This window comes from Nyctibius grandis, chromosome 27, assembly GCF_013368605.1.
Source record: "Nyctibius grandis isolate bNycGra1 chromosome 27, bNycGra1.pri, whole genome shotgun sequence".
Taxonomy (NCBI): Eukaryota; Metazoa; Chordata; class Aves; order Nyctibiiformes; family Nyctibiidae; genus Nyctibius; species Nyctibius grandis.
The window spans coordinates 1,729,862-1,748,934 of record NC_090684.1 but is presented as its reverse complement, the minus strand read 5'-3'; the positions used below and the strand labels follow the sequence as shown (position 1 = coordinate 1,748,934).

The 19,073-nt window shown below is 52.3% G+C and overlaps 1 protein-coding gene across 1 annotated transcript in view; it reads left to right on the top strand.

The window, feature by feature from the left end:
• Nucleotides 1–19,073, top strand: part of LOC137674272 (uncharacterized) — a 53,705-nt gene that overhangs the window by 594 nt on the left and 34,038 nt on the right. The window contains 25 exon segments of the mRNA XM_068419516.1: nucleotides 208–358; nucleotides 820–1,011; nucleotides 1,523–1,622; nucleotides 2,152–2,237; nucleotides 2,639–2,851; nucleotides 3,358–3,540; nucleotides 4,380–4,568; nucleotides 5,014–5,211; nucleotides 6,216–6,398; nucleotides 6,740–6,928; nucleotides 7,244–7,423; nucleotides 7,545–7,714; nucleotides 7,903–8,046; nucleotides 8,428–8,480; nucleotides 10,549–10,655; nucleotides 11,154–11,345; nucleotides 11,923–12,022; nucleotides 13,213–13,295; nucleotides 13,797–13,991; nucleotides 14,195–14,254; nucleotides 14,377–14,499; nucleotides 14,608–14,796; nucleotides 15,075–15,211; nucleotides 17,632–17,899; nucleotides 18,445–18,636. Coding sequence (XP_068275617.1) covers nucleotides 271–358; nucleotides 820–1,011; nucleotides 1,523–1,622; nucleotides 2,152–2,237; nucleotides 2,639–2,851; nucleotides 3,358–3,540; nucleotides 4,380–4,568; nucleotides 5,014–5,211; nucleotides 6,216–6,398; nucleotides 6,740–6,928; nucleotides 7,244–7,423; nucleotides 7,545–7,714; nucleotides 7,903–8,046; nucleotides 8,428–8,480; nucleotides 10,549–10,655; nucleotides 11,154–11,345; nucleotides 11,923–12,022; nucleotides 13,213–13,295; nucleotides 13,797–13,991; nucleotides 14,195–14,254; nucleotides 14,377–14,499; nucleotides 14,608–14,796; nucleotides 15,075–15,211; nucleotides 17,632–17,899; nucleotides 18,445–18,636 — 3,814 coding nt within the window. The 5' untranslated portion in view covers nucleotides 208–270.

Genomic DNA, 19,073 nt, shown 5'->3' with positions numbered 1-19,073 from the left:
GAGATTTATTACTAAAACAAAATGTTTTACTGATAAGTTTCAGGGAACTTTTTCAATAGCTCCAGCACCTCCTGGTCCCCAGTAGCTCCTGCACCTCCTGGTCCTCAGCCACAACTGTAGGAACTGCGTAGGGGTGGAGAAATGAGACCTGCCTGTGCGAGCTACAGTTATCCTGAGTGTAAATACCCCCTCTGGTTATTTTTGCAGGTATTTGGCCTAGAAAAAGAATGTGGTAACTTCTGTGGGATCTCCGGCCAGGAGTAAAGGAAGATGCCAGCTTTGGAGCCGGGGAGGCAGAGGGATGGCACCGCTGTCCTTGGGTTACTCCTTGCCGCTGCTCTTGTTGTGGCTGTCCAGAGTAAGTGAACGAGTCCGTTGGGATAAACTAAGATCCGTCGAAGGAAAACCTTCTCCTGGGGTTCACAAGACGTGGATCCTTCTCTTTTCCTCATTGCCTTTGCATTTGGAGAACACTGTAAGCCTTTGTGATCAGGCTCCATCTTCCTTTGCCTTTTTTCCTTTCTGTGTAAAACAGACATAAAATTATTCCAGCTGAAAAAAGTGCAACGATTGATCCTCATTGGGGAGAGGGAATGGTTAATCTGGACTTTGTGATCAGCTTTTGAAACTGCTGGAGGAGGTGTGAGGGGCACAGGACCGCTCCTCCTCTGTCCCTGCCAGCCTCAGCTGGTCACAGGCTGCGCTTCTCCTCTTTTTTTTGGGCTTTAAGGGGTTTTAAGGCCACCGAAGTGTCCTCGCCTGGACCTTCAGCCAGGCCTGAACTCCTGCTGCTTTTTCTGACGGCGCTTCTGTCGGTAGGTGCCTGCGATGTCCCACCACGTCTCCCGTCTGCAGAACTAAAAGCAGAATTCCAGGGCGTCACCACGTTTCCCTACAATTCCATGGTGCAATACGTCTGTCGGCCAGGTTACGCGAGAAATGCTGCTGCCAGAAACGTCCTTGTTTGTGGAAGGAACGGCAAGTGGCACGGATCGACGGAGATGTGTACACGTGAGTATATTCTGGGTTGGCTTTTGGTTTTGTTTTTATTCCCTGATGCTGTCAGCTCATTTTGTTGGGGCAGTGTCCTCATGGGATGGTGGGAGATGAGTGACCTGACCTGAAGCACCGGTTGTATCCCGTTGCGTGCTGGCAATGATGGCGAAAGCTGAAATCTGCTTTGGTGCTGGCTGTGTTTGATTGCTGATTCAAAGGATGTTTTTCTGCTCAGGCACTTTGTAACTCTTGGTTCAAAAGATGTATTTTAAACTTGCAGTAGGAGAATCCTTTAGCTGTGAAGAAACGCTGTCGCTCTTGCCAGGGTTACTGCGAAACCCCGCTTAGGCTGCAGGTCACGATGCGCCATGGATCATGGAATAACTTAGGGTTGGAGGGGAAATCTGGAGGTCTCTGGTCCATCCCCTTGCTCAGTATTGGAGGAGTCTTCTGCTTTCCTGCTGCGTTTTTCCTGATTCTTCAAGAAACTGAAGCAAGAACTAACTCCAGCCCTGTTGTCCCCCAGCAAAGGCGTGCAGCTACCCCGGAGAGCCAGCCAACGGCAGACTCGTCCTGGCAGAAAAGTTCAGTTTTGGTTCATCAGCGAACTTCACCTGCAACACCGGGTAAGCCGGGAGGACTTGGGGCACGGGTCCTCTTCTTCCCCAGAGGTTTTTCTGCAGTCTTTTCCCTCTAGACTACAGCCTGCGCTGTCAGAGCCTTACCACTGTAGGTAACTGCCGACTGAAATATCTTTTAAGCTTTCCCTTGAGAGCTTTAAGACTGAGTTTTCTTAATCTTATACTTTGAGGCAGTTCTTCTCAAACTCAAGTTCACTCCCCTGGCCCTTTCTAAACCATTTCCAATGTTTCAGTGTCTTTTTGAAGACCAGACATCAATACTGAACTCAGAGCTGCAGTGATAGCTACAGCTGGCTGATAAAGTAGATGTTTTTCCTTAGAAACCATGTAATTTTTTTTAATATAAAAAATGATTTTGTCAAAAGCCAGCGTGTCATTGAAAAACTGACATTGATGGCAAATTTCTGATCAGCTGTAATTATGATAAGGAAGCCAGAACCATCCTGATGGTGATGTTATGGGTAACACACCAAAACAGTTTGTCAAGTAATTCCCTCTCCCCTGTTTCACACAGGTACAGACTGGTTGGAAATTCTCAAATTGAATGTGTGATTAAAAATGGGGTTGTTACATGGGACAGAGATATTCCCATCTGTGAGCGTAAGTAGAGTTCCTTAATTATCTACTGCTTAAATGTCACTGCGGATGGATAAAGAAGCCGTCGCGTTGCCCTGCTGAGGATTTCAGCAGTTCGATGCGTGGGGGGGTCTGCAAAGGCATTTTTTCTGTCTGTTTTTCTTCCTGCATCATCCTGCAGAAAAAAATTATTCACCATCTGGGAGTAAGGCACGTGCATGTGAGACTGGTGTATCCCAAAAGTGCTCGGGTCAGAGCTCTGCTGCCTGCATGCAGCTTTCCTGAGACCTGCTCTTAACTTCTGACCCTTCTGGCACCTCGTGTTTCAACTTTTTTCTTACCAGGCTTTTGGTTCAAAATGAATTAAGTTCTTTCTGTCTCGTTCTTTCTCCTCCCTCTACCATTCCTCCCCTCTCCCTCCCCAGCAATACCCTGCCCACCCCCTCCAGAAATAGCTAACGGGGAGCACAGCGGAGCTGACAAAGAGCTCTTTGAATACGGAGCCTCCATCACTTACTGGTGCCACACGGTCGGAAGGGGTGAGAGACCTTTCTCGCTGGTGGGAGATGCCTCTATTTTCTGCACGACCACAGATAACATAAATGGTGTCTGGAGCAAGCCAGCCCCGGAGTGCAAAGGTGAGCTGCTCCCCGGGGCGCTGCGGCAGCCCCAGCCCCTCCGCTGACTTTCCTATGTTCTTTTTACGCTTTGCCTTAATACAAAAATGCTGTAATATGGAGTAAGGAGTTCAAAAACATCACGTCAGCCTGCTACCTTGTCCTGTCTGCGATAGGACAAGACGACACAGCCTCAAGCTTCTCCAGGGGAGGTTCAGGTTGGACATTAGGAAGCATTTCTTCTCAGCAAGGGTCATTAGCCATTGGAAGGGGCTGCCCAGGGAGGTGGTGGAGTCACCATCTCTGGAGGGGTTTAAGAAAAGACTGGACATGGCACTTAGTGCCGTGGTCTAGTTGCCATGGTGGTGTCAGGGCAATGGTTGGACTCAATGATCCCAGAGGGCTCTTCCAACCTGGTTGATTCTGTGAGTCTGTGATCTTATGCTACGAGAATATTTTTAATACCCTCGTCTCCCCTCTTGAGCACAACCGCTAATTCCCTAAGCGGTGGCATTTCCCTGACACAGTGGTGAACTGTGAGCATCCGAGCGTGGAGAACGGGAAGCTGCTGAGCAGGTACCGGGCTGAGTACGGCTACAGGGACACCGTCATGTTCGACTGCAACTTCCGCTACACCATGAACGGCAGCGATGCCTCCACGTGCACGGAGAACGGCCGCTGGGACCCTCCGCTGCCGCTCTGCCAGCTCAGTAAGTGTTGGTGGCCCCAGCGCTGCTCCGCTGCGGTGACGTTCCCACCCATCTACAACAGCATTAGGTCGTGAAGGGGATGGCTCCGAGGTTTAACTTTCTGGATATTTTTTTTTTTCTTGTCACTAAGGTGACTTTAGGAATTTGTGACTTGGGGCCATAGAGACTAAAGCCTTGTCCCATTCAAACTGGTGAGGATTTCTCAGTGGCATTCAAAGGGGCTAAATTAACCTTTCTATACTTAATCATAGAATCATAGAACAGTTTGGGTTGGGAGGGACCTTAAAGATCGTCTAGGTCCAACCCCCTGCCATGGGCATGGACACCTTCCACCAGACCAGGTTGCTCCCAGCCCCATCCAACCTGGCCTTGAACCCTGCCAGGGAGGGGGCAGCCACAGCTGCTCTGGGCAACCTGGGCCAGGGTCTCACCACCCTCACAGCAAAGAATTTCTTCCTAATATCTCATCTAAATCTCCCCTCTCAGTTTAAAACCATTCCCCCTTGTCCTGTCACTACTTGCCCTTGTAAAAAGCCCCTCTCCCACATTAACTTTAATATTTTTAAAGTTTGTTGCTAGAGCCTCAGATAGTATAAACTTTATTAGAAATTACATCTTGTTATAACAGTGAAAATCACCATGCAGTCCAAAATTATTAATCTGGTTTTGTCTCCTTTGCATTCACTCTTTAGCATTACTGAAAGATGATTAAGTGCATCTCGGAAAGAACAGTTTGAGCCCACAGTTTTTCCCCGAATCCTCTCTGATATGTTACACACCATTACGGGCCTCGCTGATTTATCACTGGCAGTGTCCTTAAATTGTGATTTCATCCCTAGGCAGCTGTGACAACCCTCCAGATGTGCATAACGCCGTTAAAGCAAAACTCGCTGGCAATTTGTTTCCTGTGGGGACTATCATTACCTACGAGTGCAGGGAGGGCCACCAGTTCAGCCCGGGACAAAACACACGGCACATCAGGTGTCTGCCAGATTTTACGTGGACTGAAACTCCACATCCCTGCGAAAGTAAGTGTGTGTTCCTTTGGCTTGTTTACTCTGGTGATCTGGCAAAATTATTAACGAAGAAACTGCGTGTGCAAATCACAGGGTAGGGGAGAGAGGGGGACGCTCGAGGTGCCCAGCTTGGCACGTCTCTAGTCTTTGCTGCGACTCCTGAACTCCTTTGATTGTTCCCCAGCCACAGGGTTTTCTCTGCTGTATTCACCAGCTGTGCCAGTCCTTTGGACCTGTGGAAAAAGTCATTGAGGGCCCCTTGCTCCATCCAAGGGGAGGCTGCAGTCGCGGAGTCCCTTGCAAACACCCCGACCCCAGGAGCGCCCAGGGATGGCGTTGGGGCCATCAGTGTTGTGATGTGTCTTACAAAGCATTCGTCCTTCTGTTCACAATGAACCTGCTGTCACCCAGATGGCTTCGCCGTGGTTTTGTGCTTGCTAATTGTGGCATTTCTCAGGAATTCGTTGCCCAAAGCCGGATGTCAGGAATGGAAGGCCCTTACGTGTCTGGGAAGAGAAATATGATTATGTGTATGGAGACAGCCTTGAAGTTACGTGTAATGACGGCTATGCTTTCAAAGGTCGTAGCAATAACGTTGTGCTTCAGTGTACCAGTGATGGTATGTGGGACCCAGCAGTACCAGAGTGTGCTCCAGGTAGGCGAGACTTGGTGAAGCGTGTTCACTTGGCGACTACTTATTTATTGCTGCAAAGGTTTGGGCCGCTCTGTACAGCGTAGTTGTCTGCTGACATTCGCAGAAAAATCTACATGTGGCCCTAGATGGTGGCAGTAGTAGCCAAGGGGAATTTTGCTCCACTGCCTTGTGTCCCCAGATCTAGTCCTCCTGTGTTTAGAAGAAATAGGCAGCAAAAGGTCCAGGTGGATCATTATATTGCCTGGGGATTGCTGTGGAAAGAGGACGGGGTTTTGGCAGGGGGCTGAGCTCATGTCTGGGGAGGTGGGATGGGAAGGGTGGGTGTTGGTAGCTCTTAGAGGCTTAGGAGGTTCCTGAGAAGTCTGGGAGACATTTACCCAGCTGGAAGGGGATGTGGTTTGTGCTCTGGATGGCAGCTGGGCTGGTTTGCTGACGTGAGGCTTGGAGCAGAGGATGTTCTCAATGCATTTCCTCCCTCAGAAGAAAATGCAACAGCATAAATAACTGACACTGCTGAATCTAATCACCTAGGAACGGGGCAGCGTAGCGATATCAGCGAGCTGCTGGAAGCAGCCTGAGCCCCCAAGCTCAGGAAAACCTTGCCAGGAGGAAAGAGCCTGCTCCGCCTCGCCTCACAGCCAGGATTAGACCGTAGATGGTTCCTTGTCCCTGGCCCTAACGCTGCCTGGGAGGTGCCCAGCTCAGTGGGAGAGCAGGGCCTGCAGCCCCGGGGTGACACCAGCGCGTGGTGCCGAGGGCCCCGAGGAGAGGCTCGGTCAGGCACGGACCCAGCTCTGCAGCACGTGCCTTTCCCAGGAGCCTCACAAAAATCTGACTGTAGAAGCAGAAACTCCTCTGGAGTTACAAAGGAAGCGTTGAGACCTGCATCTGGATGATGGTCACCTTTTTTTTTTGATCCTGCTAACTGTCTTCTCCATAAAAAGCATCTTCCCTGGAGCTCTTTCTGAACATACATTACACCCTTTATTTTCTGTTGGTTTTAGAACTTCGTTGCCCGAGGCCAGATACTACTCATGGAAGAGAGATTTATAAAAGCAAAAATGACTACACAGCTGGGACTCGACTGAGGCTGGCGTGTGATTCGGGCTACGTCCTCAGGGGCCAGGACTTGACTGAGTGTCAGGCTGATGCGAGCTGGGCTCCCCCGTTACCCTTTTGTGATAAAGGTATGTGTAAGGCAGGGCTGAGAAGGCATCTCATGCATCAGTGTTCAGGAGCGGCCGTCAGTGGGTGACCTGTCTTCAGCATCTGCTTCTGGGGAACAGGACGATGGTCACTGGCTCATGGGCTGGCAGCGTTGAGGTGTCTTCTACCTCCAGATGTGATCTGGGTGGGAGCCTTGAGCTGGTGTAGGAGGTGCAAGAAGCCAGGCAGCAACTTCATGTGAATTTGCTGCACTACAAACATGAAGTTAACTCTTGCACTGATCTCCTAGAAGTGATTTTGATTATCACCCAAATATGATAACTGTGCCCTTCTTTCCTTGCCAATTCGCTTTATTCCGCAGTCTGTGGCCCCCCTCCAAAGATCCCCTACGGGCAGCACTCTGGCTCGGGACGGGAGCAGTTCCCCTACGGCGCAGAGGTGACGTACAGCTGTGCCGAGGGTCTGTCCCTCATCGGGGACAGCTCCATCTACTGCACCTCCGACGACGGGGTGAACCTGGCGTGGAGCGGACCTGCCCCGGAGTGCAGGGGTGAGTCGCTTCTCCTGTCTGCCCCGCTACCTACCCTGGGCCAGGAGCTCCAAGCCCAGAGCGGTTTAAGGACCGTGCAGCTCCTCTGGCTCCTGTGCAAAGGTCTCAGCGCCACGAGCTGCCCGGTAACGCCAGGGACTGGCAGGGCATCCTTGGGGCTGCTGCAGGCAGACGAGGGTCGGTTCTTGCCCTTGAGTGTAAAACTGATGCAGAGCACCAGGCAGGGCAGCTGTGCCCCCCCGGGCTGCTTCCCCATGGTCCCCGGGGAAGGGCGGCAGCCAACCCCACCGCTCCCCCTCTGCTCTCTCCCCGCAGTGGTCCGGTGCCCCAGGCCCGCAGTCGAGAGGGGACGGATGACTCCGCAGAGCTTTGTCTTCCCCTACGGGGCGGCCGTGCGGTTCTCCTGCGATGAAGGCTTCGTGCTGCGTGGCGATGCCGAGAGCCGGTGCCTGGCTGACGGCGCCTGGCACCCTCCCCTGCCCACCTGCCAGCCAGGTGGGTGCCAGGCCAGGGCTGCTGCTCCTTTGAACCACCAGCCACAGGTGGAATGTGCAGGGTGTTTTCTCCTCCGTCTCCTCCCATTACATTATTTTTTTGGCGTGCGTTTTCCTTTCAGTTCAGTGTCCCCAGCCCCCAGGAGAGGAGGACCTGGTGATTTACTCACTTAAAAAACAGTACGAGGTGAACGATACTCTGGTCTTCTACTGCAGACGTGACAGCCCTCGCTCAGTACGTTCAGAAGCTACCTGCTCAGCAAACGGCACTTGGAAACCACCACCCACGTGTGTGAGTATTGCCCAGTTCCAGCTTTTGTCTGTATTTTGCCCCATTTATAGCCTGGAATAGCACTGGTCCGACTTCATTAATGTGGTTGCCTTGTTACGGTCGGGCTGGCCTGATTGAGGGGATGCTCAGCACATAGGTCCCTGCAGCAGGGTCTCACGCCCTGTGTCTTTGTTTTGGTTCCTTTAAAGAAAAAGCGTGATATGTGCGAGAAGATTCTTCGAAACAGGGAAGCTTTCCAGTGTGGAGTTCCTCTGGCAGAACTGAAAACTCTGCTGGAAGTCCGGAAACTGTACCTGGAGATCCAGAAACTTGAAAGGGAGCTAAAAGCCACAGCAGACAGCTGACTGTCACCACTGGTACCATGAGAACCGTCCTCTTTGCGTGTTGAGTAATCATGCTGACTGAGGGGTTTGATGACTCTAATTTGTGTTAATACCTAAGTAGCCAGAACAAAATTTACCAGTCAGTCAAGGAACACATTTGGTGATTTGGTCATATGGGGAGTCAGAAAGTGGCTGCTTCTGGCTCGTTCTGCTCGAGCTCACTGCGTTAGCTTTGTCCATCACTTTATACGTTTAAAGCTTTGCATTTAGATGTTTGTTGTACTGCCAAGTGCGCAGTTAGAGGGGAACTGAGCGGAAAGTAAATTTGTCAGAGCTGAACAGATGCTGTACGGACACGGTCAGAGCCAGCAACCCACCCTCGCCCCACAGCTGCTGCGCCTCTTCAGCTGCAACCCAGTACAGCCCATTGCTGCTCTGCTCCTGTATGTTGTGTTCGTTATTGTGCACAAGTGCTTAACTGCCTAATTAGCCGTGACCTTCAGAGCAGGCACACTGAAGAAAAATTCAAAGCCTGTTTTCTAGCAAAATAAAAATGCCAAGTTTTCTTCTCAAGCAGGACAGAAGTAGCTGAGGCCACTCGCTGCATCTTTGTGTGTGCACCAAGAGGAGTTGGTGGAAATAAAAGTGTAAAAAAAGATGCAGCTGAACTGTCTGCAATGTCCAGTAAAGGGAAGCGCTCTGTTAGCACATCTTGTGATGAGACCAGTGCTCCTTCACCACGAGATCACAATAAAGCTGCAATTGTAGTGACAGCTGTGTCTGGCTTTTAATGATTTTGTCTGATACAGTAAAGGGAAGAGGTGCTTCAGGGATCAGTGCTTGGTTGGGCTGCTGCTCCCTGAGCACAGGCAGGACAGCAGCCACGGGGTCAGGAGGCAAAGTGAGCGCTCAGCACTGCCCACACACCCATCAGCAGCTCCCCGCGCTTCAGAAATGAGGCCAGGATGCTGCAGAGTGGTTCTACCTGTAAAAGAGCCTTATCCCTGCTGTCCCCACCGGGAGAAAAGGCAGAGCAGCCTTCCCTCCCACAACACATCCTTGCTGGGGAGCTCAGGGAGGGCAGCGGGTGTAACCGTGGATGCCCTGTAATGTGTCACACCCGCTGTAAACCAGGCAGACTCCCAGCGTGGTCCAGTGGTTGTTCTGGCTGAGAGCTGAGCCCTGGCAGCTGGGTCGGTCCTTGGGGCACTCGGGAGCTGTGGTGGGCACAGCACAGCTCGGCACGGCAAGGAGATCCGTGGTGAGAGGCATCCTCAGACCCCCTCCTCTTCCTCCTGTGCCGCAGGGAGAGCAGGGCTGCACCCTCCCGGTGTGACACCTCGCTCCCCCCACGCTGAGCTCTCCGGGGACAGAAAGAGCCTTGACTCCCTGTGCAAGGCTCGAAACCCATAAGCATGAGTAAGAACGGGGTGTTACATCCCATGCGTGTCTAGGAGTGTGTTTGAGTAGCCTTGACTGATGTCAGCCAGGATCTTTCAGTGTTAGTCAGTAGGCAGATGTCACACCCGTTCCTAATTACAAATGAGTCAGGCAAATTAGCAAACAAAAAGGAAAATGCTTTTATGTTTTGTTTTTTTTTTCACTAACTTTGCTTATGGAAGATCTGTGTTGCGTTACCTGCCAGCAACTAACTAAGCAGGCAATTTCCTACCCTGGATACAGCTTGGGGCTGGGTGGGGGTATTTTCTGCTCTGGTAGCATTTGGTTTTGGTAAAACTGTGCTAACTGCCGGTCTCAGGACAAATAAAAGGGTGGAGTTATTCCCCCATCCCTTACGGTGGGGCAGGAGGACCAGGAGGCTTTACCCCTGCCTGTAGATGACAGTTGTCCCCCACCCCAGCTGCTCTCCATGTCCCTGCCCGAGGGTTTAGCTCCATGGGTGTTCTGGAAAGGTTTCCACTGCTCCAGAAGCTTGGCTGAGTCTGCTGTGCTGCATCTCCTCCCAGCTTCAGAAACAGCCCCTCGGAGCCAACGGTGCTTGACAGAGGAGCACAGAAATTGCTGCAATGAAGTCTGGAGAACCAGGACAGGGGAAGCACCCAGGCACCCTGAGCTGTGGGGCACCAACTGGGGCACGGGGGTCTGGCCACCCCGCACTGCTCCTGGCCTTGCTGGGGCTCCTAGCCATGCCTGCGGCTCACGGTAAGTACAGGGGCACAGGATGCATGGGGAGGACCAGCAAGATGATGGGTATGGATGCATGGGGAGGACCAGCAAGACCTGCCCGGATCCCACCTTGCTGCTTGGGGGCTGGGGTGGGTGATGCCACCACGGCCCAAGCCTGGAGACCCACTTCTTGATGCTCTCTCGGATGCAGCCCTGCTCGGTGCCTCCTGGGATGCTCGCTGGGGCTGGGGAAGGGGCCAGGGCATGAGGTCCTCACCCAACGATGACTTCTCCTGCTGCAGGTGACTGTGGGCCCCCACCTCGCATGAACCACTCCAGACCATCCAGCGACGAGCACGCCAGCAGCTTCCCCGTGGGATCCAGGGTGACGTACACGTGCATCGAAGGCGCCATCAACATCCCCGGGAGGTCGGACACGGTGCAGTGCCTGCCCGGCGCGCGCTGGTCAAAGCTGCCCGAGCCCTGCGGCCGTAAATACCTCCTTTCTCTGAGACACAGCCCCCTCCCCTGCCTCTCACCTGGCTTTAATCTCTCCTCCTTTCGGTGGCTGCTCTGCGATGGCACCATCCTCCTGGCACGGCACAAACCCGCTTCCCTCCACTGCCGTTCGTCCGAGCCGCTGATGGGTGCAGGGTCCGTCCTGTCACCGTGGGGGTCAGCGGGAGGGTGGCTGGAGCCCAGGGTGCTCCTGTGCCTCCCGAGCCCCGGCGGGCAGAGGCTGGGGGAGGCTGCAGCGCCCGCTGCCCCACGGCACGTGCCCCCAACTCCTCATTTCCCACTAACGGCTTTGCCTGCCCAGCTGACACCCCTTTGCCTGTGCTTTACCAAAGATGCTCGGCAGAGCAGCAGCCTGGGGTGACCACAGAGGGGACCTGCGAGGAGCTTTCCCACGGCGCCGTGATGCCCGGGTTTATTTCGCGTGTCTCCCAGCGAACAGCTCCTCCAGACCCACTTTCCTTGACTGCTAGGGAGCTGCGCTGCCCCAACAAGGTTGCGGTTTGCTGCCCTGTCCAAGGCGGACGAGAGGATTAATTTCTTTCCTGTTGGGTCCAACGTGAGCTACGTCTGCCGCCCCGGCTACGAGAACACCTCGGAAAGTTCCCCCACCAGCACTTGCCTTGAAAACCTGGCGTGGTCGGAAGCTGCCGAGCTGTGCAGGAGTGAGTATCTCCGAAAAGCAGGTCAGGGAGCTGCTCCCAGCCCGCGTGCTGGAATGCAGCCGGGTCATTGTCATCCCAACAGCTACACGCTTAATATCAAATTAGGTGGATATTCCTTGACATTAATATTTAACAGCAGGAGTATCAATAGTGTTGTGTTTGGGTTTTTTTGCTGCTGGCATGAACAGATCTGTTTAGATTTTCACATTAGTAAATACGTTCACATCTGGACACGGCATCCGCACAGGACAAATGCCGATTTGCAATTCTAGCGTTGCATTTCGATATAATATTGAGTGATGATGTGGCAGCAATACATTTTTCACAGCTGAGTAACTCACTGCCGTTCTGTTGAGTTGGAAATATCTCTGCAAATATTCTCCTGCGCTCAGCGCTGTGAGGTGGAGCCTTACGGGGATCCACACCTTCACCTACAGCTGATCCTGGCTCTGCCAGCCCGGGAGAAGTAAAACGCTTTGGTACCTTTGGGTAGAACCCTCTAAGTCCGTCCCTTCTTCAGCCTTTTTGTCTCTCCATCACCGCGTGTTACCGTAACGCTGGCCTCGCTCCCCGGCAGGGAGGTCCTGCGGCGAGCCCGGCGCGCTGCCCGGGGGCAGGACGGTGGCTCTCACAGACCTGCAGTTCGGTGCCCGGGCGAAGGTGCTCTGCGAGGACGGGTGAGTGGCGGGGCGATGCCGTTCGATGCTGCAACACAAACTCCGGGCCAGTGCAATGAACTTGTGGTTAGGGGCTGGGCTGCTATTGCACAATATGTCGCTCCTACAGTGTTGCTCGGAGCGTGGCGCTGCTTTTCCCACTTGAATCACAGCTTTGGGCTGGGAAGGAACGAGGCACAGCTGGAGGGAAGGGCCTGGGGTCTGAAGTGATGGCTGCTTTTTCCTTCAAGTGTCATCCAGAGGGAACTTAACTGCCCCAGGGTTTCTATCCCAACAGAGCTGGTTGTACCATCAGTTTATAACTATAAACTTCAGACCAGGCTACTTAAAATATGTCAGTTTAACCTATTTGAGATCTATTGAATAAAAAGGGGCTATTTTTGAATTTTAAAAATCCAGTGATGTTCAGCTAGAGAACTGCAGTGAAGCACACTTTCCATCGGTCAGTGAGCTGACTCAGGCTTTCCGCCTGCTTTCAATCAGGGCACAGTCGCAGCAGACTGACTTGCAAAATTAAGCTCTTAAGGCTGCAGCCAGTACTGCTCCCTCCCTGGCAGGGGCTAGCTGGCATCAGCTGCCTTGTTCTGTCAGGCTTTGCAGCTGCTTCAAACTGACAGAGCTTTTTTTCCTCCAGCTATTCCCTTAGGATGGACTTTAGGAAGTGACAGCATGTCCCACCCTTCTGGGGTTCAGTTAATCTTCAGCAGTACACACCAGGGTGGAGGGATGATGTTATCCATCTAGGCAAGATCAGATACCATCAGTCGTGTCCAAATGATGAATTTTTTTTGGACAGGAGGATGTAATTCAGAGATTGGGGAAGGTGTTGGTGCTGTCAGAACAAGGTGTGTTAGCTTCCAGCGAGCCAATCCAAAAGCCACTTTAATGAAATGTAGGTGCCTATTGCTCCTCCCTGGTCCCAGAGACCAGCAGGGACCAGAGCAGGTCTGCCAGCAGCCTGCTGTCGTTTGCTTTTCTGGCAAAACTTTAGCAAAACAGGTATTATATTCTTACAATCCAAAAGCAACGTGCTAGGGAGGAGGTGGCACTGCAGGACACGGGCACGCATCTGCTTGCGTTATAACTGCCTTTTCTACACTCCTGATCATACTGGTACTGGGGAAAAAAAAATCGTTCTCTGTTTCTGCATAGTTACACAAATTTTTCTTTCCTTGTGTATTTTCACTTAGGTACAAATTAAATGGGAGTAATTTCATCTACTGTCAGCTTAAAGGAAATGACGTTCAGTGGAGTAAACTTCCAACTTGTGAACGTAAGATTAATCCAACCTTACTTTTGACTCCATTCCAGTAGATCCTGCATCCTAACGTCTAGTCCAAACCCGTCCCCACACAGTGTTTTCGTTGATATTATGGGGCAGATCGGTCACCACCACTGCAGCTGAGAAATACCCCTTTTGCTGCTGACGCTGTATCTCAGCAGCGTGGCTCCCACAAGATCAGTGTATTTTCTCATGACTTAAGGTAGCGGTGAAGGTGGTGGGATGAGATTTTGAGGAATCACAAGCCAGAGCATGACAAGTTGCCTGTTTATTTTTGTGGCCCTTGGAGTGAGAGGGAGAAAGATGTGACAACAGGAACACTTCAGAAACAAAAGAGAGAGAATCGAGACAGAAGGCAGGGTTAGTTACCTATGGTTGGTTGTCCAGAAAGTTCATTGTCTTCAAGAATCTTAGGTGGAGTCAAGAAACATTTTGCATTTTCATTATTACTGAAGCTTTTAGCAATACTCACCTTGACCTTCTTTCCTGCAGTAATTACCTGCTCTTCACCTCCTCAAATTAGCAATGGAAAGCACGATGGCGAAGGTGTCGAAAAATTTGCGTATAACTCAACGGTGACTTACAGCTGTGACTCTGGCTTCCAGCTCGTTGGAAACGTGAGCGTCCGCTGTACGAGTACGGACAAAGCAAACGGAGTCTGGAGCGGAGCTGCGCCTGAGTGCAAAGGTGCTTTCATCTGCGTTTAGTATTCATTAGGAGTTCGGTATTTAGTGTGCACCTGCTTAAAAGGTTGTGATTGCTTAGCACAGGACAAGTCATATTGCAATTTTAAAGAGAAAAAAGGCAGTGCTGCTAAAGCGAGTAAGGAACGAGGGGTCTGTGCACGAAAGGCGTAGTGCTCCTAGTGATGCTCACTCTTTATACCCTAGAGAAAAGCACATCCATCAAACTTGGAGCAAAAGAAATGGAAAAGCGTCCTCCTCCCCAAAGTGAGTTGAAACAATTGTACGTTGAATCGAGTCCCACGTTTCCCAACTTAATTTGCTCCTTTATCACATTTCTACAAAAAAGCCATTCGATGCCTTTTGCACTGTGATTTTCACTCTTTCAGGTTCCCGTGGAAATGGCATCCAGCTGTCAAAGAAGGCCCTCACATGGGAAATGAAGCTCAACCTTTATAAAAAGTCACTCCAAAATACCATCTCCTTCTCCCGTTCTTACTCCAGGACACCAGGTCAGTCCTGGAGGCTCATTTGAAGTTCAGGGGAACTCATCAATGGGGCTCCCGGTTGCTCCCAGTCCTATCCCCGGAGTTTTCATTTTTTGCCCTGTTTCTCTTCAGTGCCACGGAGCTGTGCTACCTCAGCGCTCAGGTTTGTTGTACCTTTGTACAAAACCCACACCTACTATTCCCCTGGGACCAGCCAAGGATCCGTGTGTCCTCCAAAGTACATGGGGATCTCTGGCATCCTCCCCCAAGCAGGCTGCTTTGAAACTTTAAAACGGTCTAAAGTTGCATCATTTTGTGGAAGTGAGTGATTTTTTTTGTCATGTTCTTTTCCTCTGTAAGTTTCCTCTGTATAATTTGTATTTTTCACTGGTTGGGCACCTGGTTCAAAGCTCGGGTTTGACTGCACTGACCTCCTCTGCTTAAAAAAGCTTTGCTTCGTATGAAATATATTTTCACTTGTCAATGGTTTCCTTGCCCTCGAGTTATTACAGATTTTGTTTAACCCATTGAAAAGCAGGAGATAACTTTATACCACGGAGCCTTTAAGAGTGCTGGGGCTCCTGCCCTTCTTCTGGCAGCCAGAGGCAATGCACTAACGCCAACCTTGTTCCACGCCAGCGAGGTCGTGGGCAGCCCGGAGAAGCCGAACGTGGCAGAAGTGCTGCTACAACAGATTCCCCATCCGTTGCAAAGGATTATTCTACCCGTGACAAGGGTGAGTGTCAGCTGCGTTGGAAACGGTGTCTGGGTGGGAACCAGAAGCGTGTCACTGTAAGTAATAATGACAAAACACTCACTGGAGGGTCTTGCTACCCAACTGGAGAGTGGATGAAAAGCACTTCTCTGGTGTCAGCTCAAGCTGAGCTTGCCCATCCCTGAGCCACGTCTCTCGGGTCAAAACCAGAAAATCCGTCACCCCTGTTGAGGTGGATTTTGTGTGTGAAGCTGCACAGCCCAGGGGTGTTACACAAACGTGACGAGGCTGGTGCTTAAGCCCAGGTCCTGCAGTGTGGAATCAAAGAAACCCACTGGCGGGGTTGAAGGCGGAGTAACGGAGCTGCACGGTGGGGCACTTGTGGAAGTGTCTGGAGGACTCTTACACTTTGCTTTAAAACAAAGAATAAGCTAGATCAGGGCTGTCCCACACACAGGTACAAAATGCATTTTTTTAATTGTGGTATGTTTTAGTGTGCCAAGAAATTGATTGAAAATCACTTACGCCAGACTTGGCTCATTCCCACAGTTCCTTCTCCCACCTGAGTTTTTCTCTTTCAGCAGTTTCCTCCCAACATCCCCAGCCTGGTGATCACTCCCCGCTGACCTGAGCAGCCTCTCTCAGGCTGGCGATGGGAGGCCGCAGTTTCTCGGAAACGCCTCAGGCTTTCTGCAGAATTTCTGACGGAGCTCGGTTATGTCACAACCCCTTTGACTCGGTGTTTCCACAACCGCACGTTTCCTGGCTCGCTGGCAACGCCGACCTGCTGCCATAGCAGTCGCCGTAAATACACGGGCTCACAGGACGGGCTGTAACACACTGCAACAGCGGAGCTGGGAAAGTCAGGTTTATGTTGTTGGCTGCTCATCGTCTTTGTCCTGTATAGAACAGTAATTGCCTTATATTTAGGTGCCTTTCTTGGGTTTTATTTACATTTAGTAATAAATGGTAGTTGTTTATAAACGATAGCTTGTGCCTGCTGTTCTCTTTTCATATTTTATGCTCTTTTCAGGAAGGCATCAGCTTTTAGAGATATCTTTTCAATGGTCAGATGTGCTGTTAATCAGTTCTTTATCAGCACTCATTTATTTTCTAAATGGCCTCCTGTGCAAGTTTGACTTGGTTTTTAAAAAAAAGGAAAGAAAGCAAATCCATGAAGTAATGTTTGGGAATGTGAGTGTTTCTAGTGTGTGGGAGCGGGCAGGGAGCCGAGGGAGGGTTCTGTGGAAAGCCAAGAGCAGCTCCGGCAGCTCAACCCCTGTTTTTGCTGGCTGGTCTTGCAGGAAACCTCCTGTTGTTCCAGCCCGAGCCTGGCAGCGTAGATGCGTGGAGCAGCACGGGTCAGGTTCCTCCCTATGCGCTTTCCCTTCTGCTGTTGCTGTCTGCTTGGCCTGATTTCTGCAGCACAGGGAAGGGATGTCAGAGCAAGATAAAGCGAGTTGCCCGTGGCAGCTCCAGCTGAGCAGGCGCAGACCCGCTATCGCAGGGCGCAGCTGCTGGGGCAGCTCCGGCCCGGGAGGTTTCGGTGCTCAGTCGGTTATTGGGGCACTACAGGGCGAAACGGGAGAGCAAAGAGGGTGGCAGAGAGGCAGTGGGATGGGGCTGGTGTGAGCCTGATGGTCTCGGCAGGTACAGGTGTCTCCTGCGTGGGCTGAGGTGGGAGAGCAGCATGGTTCGAGGGGTTAATCTGAGCTCTGATAGCAGAGGGACTGCACTGAGGTGGAACTGCAGCAGTTGCTTCTCCTGGTGTACGCACGAACCGAGCCACTCCCTGAGGAGACTCGACATTACAAGAAGCCTTTGCCAAATACTCCTCAATATCTCGCTATCCCATGCTGAGATCACTGCTGGAAGCTATTGCAAGAGAATTCCCCACCATTTAAAGCATTATTTTTCCTGTTAGCAACTTCCTTTTCCATTATCAGGCACCATCCCAACTCAGATCTCAGGTGGCCAGTGACCTGTAAGAACCTGTCGCTGAGACAGCTGTGGAAGCGCTGGTATCCCCCTGCGTTGGGTTGTGCAGAGGTGCTGACAGCAGCAGCTCAATTAGCAGCTTCAAGGTGGGCTGGAGGAAAGCCTTCTCCTCTCTTCTTGCAGAAAACCCTCTCTTGGTGGAGGTCTCTTCCTAGGGAGGGGTAGGGGACATTTGAAGATGGGCTGGGGGGCTGGTGCCCCTGAGCTGCACTGTGCTGGGCTCCCCGGGCCGGACACTGTTGGAGAGGGCAGGAGGCACCGATGGAGATGCAGCTCGTGCCCCCACATGCAGCAGATCCAGGGCTGGGGGACGAACGGGACCTCCTCTACCCCTCCTGGCTTGGGGGCACGCTGCCCTGCTCAGAGCTGGAGCTGGCCAGACCCACGGGCCCCCCTTTTTGGTGGTTTTTGTTTCTTCTTTTTTCTTTTCCTTCGGGACTCAGCAGCTCTGGAGGGAGGCGTGGCTCTGTTGGAAGATGCAGCAGCCCCCACGCGTGCTCTTGGGCAGCACCACCCCCTGCCCTCCCCGCGGCTCCGCGGCCAGCCCCGCTCCCCCCGCGCTCCCCGCCCTGCGCACCCCGGGCGGTGCCCGGTCCCGCTCCCGGCCCCGCTCCGGGCGCCCCGCGGCAGCGATGGGCTCCGGGCGCCGCCGCCCGCTCCTGCCCGCGCTGCTGCTGCCGCTGCTGCTGCCGCTGCCGCCCGCGGCGAGGGGTGAGTGATGGGGGGCGTGCGGGGAGGGCTGGCACCGCATGTGTGTGCTCCGTGGGCGTGTGTGTGTGTGCACCACATGTGTGTGCTCTGTATGTGTGTGCACCACGTGTGTGTGCTCTGTGTGTGTGTGTGCACCACATGTGTGTGCTCTGTGTCTGTGTGTGCGTACCACGTGTGCTCTGTGTGTGTGCACCACGTGTGTGTGCTCTATGTGTGCATGCATGCTCCGTGTGCACATGTGTGCCACGTGTGTGCATGCTTTGTGTACGTGTGTGTGCTCCATGTGTGTTTGTGCACCTGTGTGTTTGCTGTGGGTGCTCCGCGTGTGTGTGCTCCGTGTGAGCTCTGTGTGTGTTGTGTGTGTGTGTGCTCCGTATGGGTGTGCACTCCATGTACTCCACACATACTCTGCTCTGTGTGTGTGTGTGTGGTGGGTGCGTGTGCCGTGCTGTCCTGCACACCCGTACGTGCACGTGCATTTGTGCTGTGCCCCGCTCGGGGAGCTTTGGTAGGAACCCACAAAACCCACGTTTATTTTGCTGCAGGTGACTGCGGGCCGCTGCCACATATAAGCCACGCGGAGCCCCCAGAGGACACTAAACACAAGGGAAGCTTCAGCGTGGGCTCCAAAGTGACGTACGAATGCCTCACGGGTTACGTTAAACGCCCCTCGCTGTCGGATACGATACAGTGCCTCGCCAACTCCCAGTGGTCCAACCTCCCGGAGTTCTGTGGCCGTGAGTATTTCACTTTCTCTTAGAGATGCGCTGCTTGTGACACCACTTACTGCTTTAGCAATCGCTGTGTCGAGGGTTTCCTCATCCAAAGTGACACACGATCAAGTTGCTGGTCAGAGAATTTCTTACTGTCCCTTTGTCCTCACTCTGCTTAGTCTGTTGGAGCCGTGTGCTGGCACTTGGGTGTTAATAAAAATAGATGACGAGCTTGGGGAAGCACGGGAGAGAGGGGCAGAGCTGTGGGGGCACAGCTGCCTGGTGACACGAGGGGGAAGGGTTGGCACTGGGGATTTGCAAACCTCAAATGCTTCATCGGTGGAATTGGCAGGGGAGGTGAGTACTGTGCTTGGGAACGATTTTAACAGTTAAAAATCTTCTTCCATTAAATAGTCATCTAGGAATATTTTTGAATGACACAAATTACCGATCACTTTCTT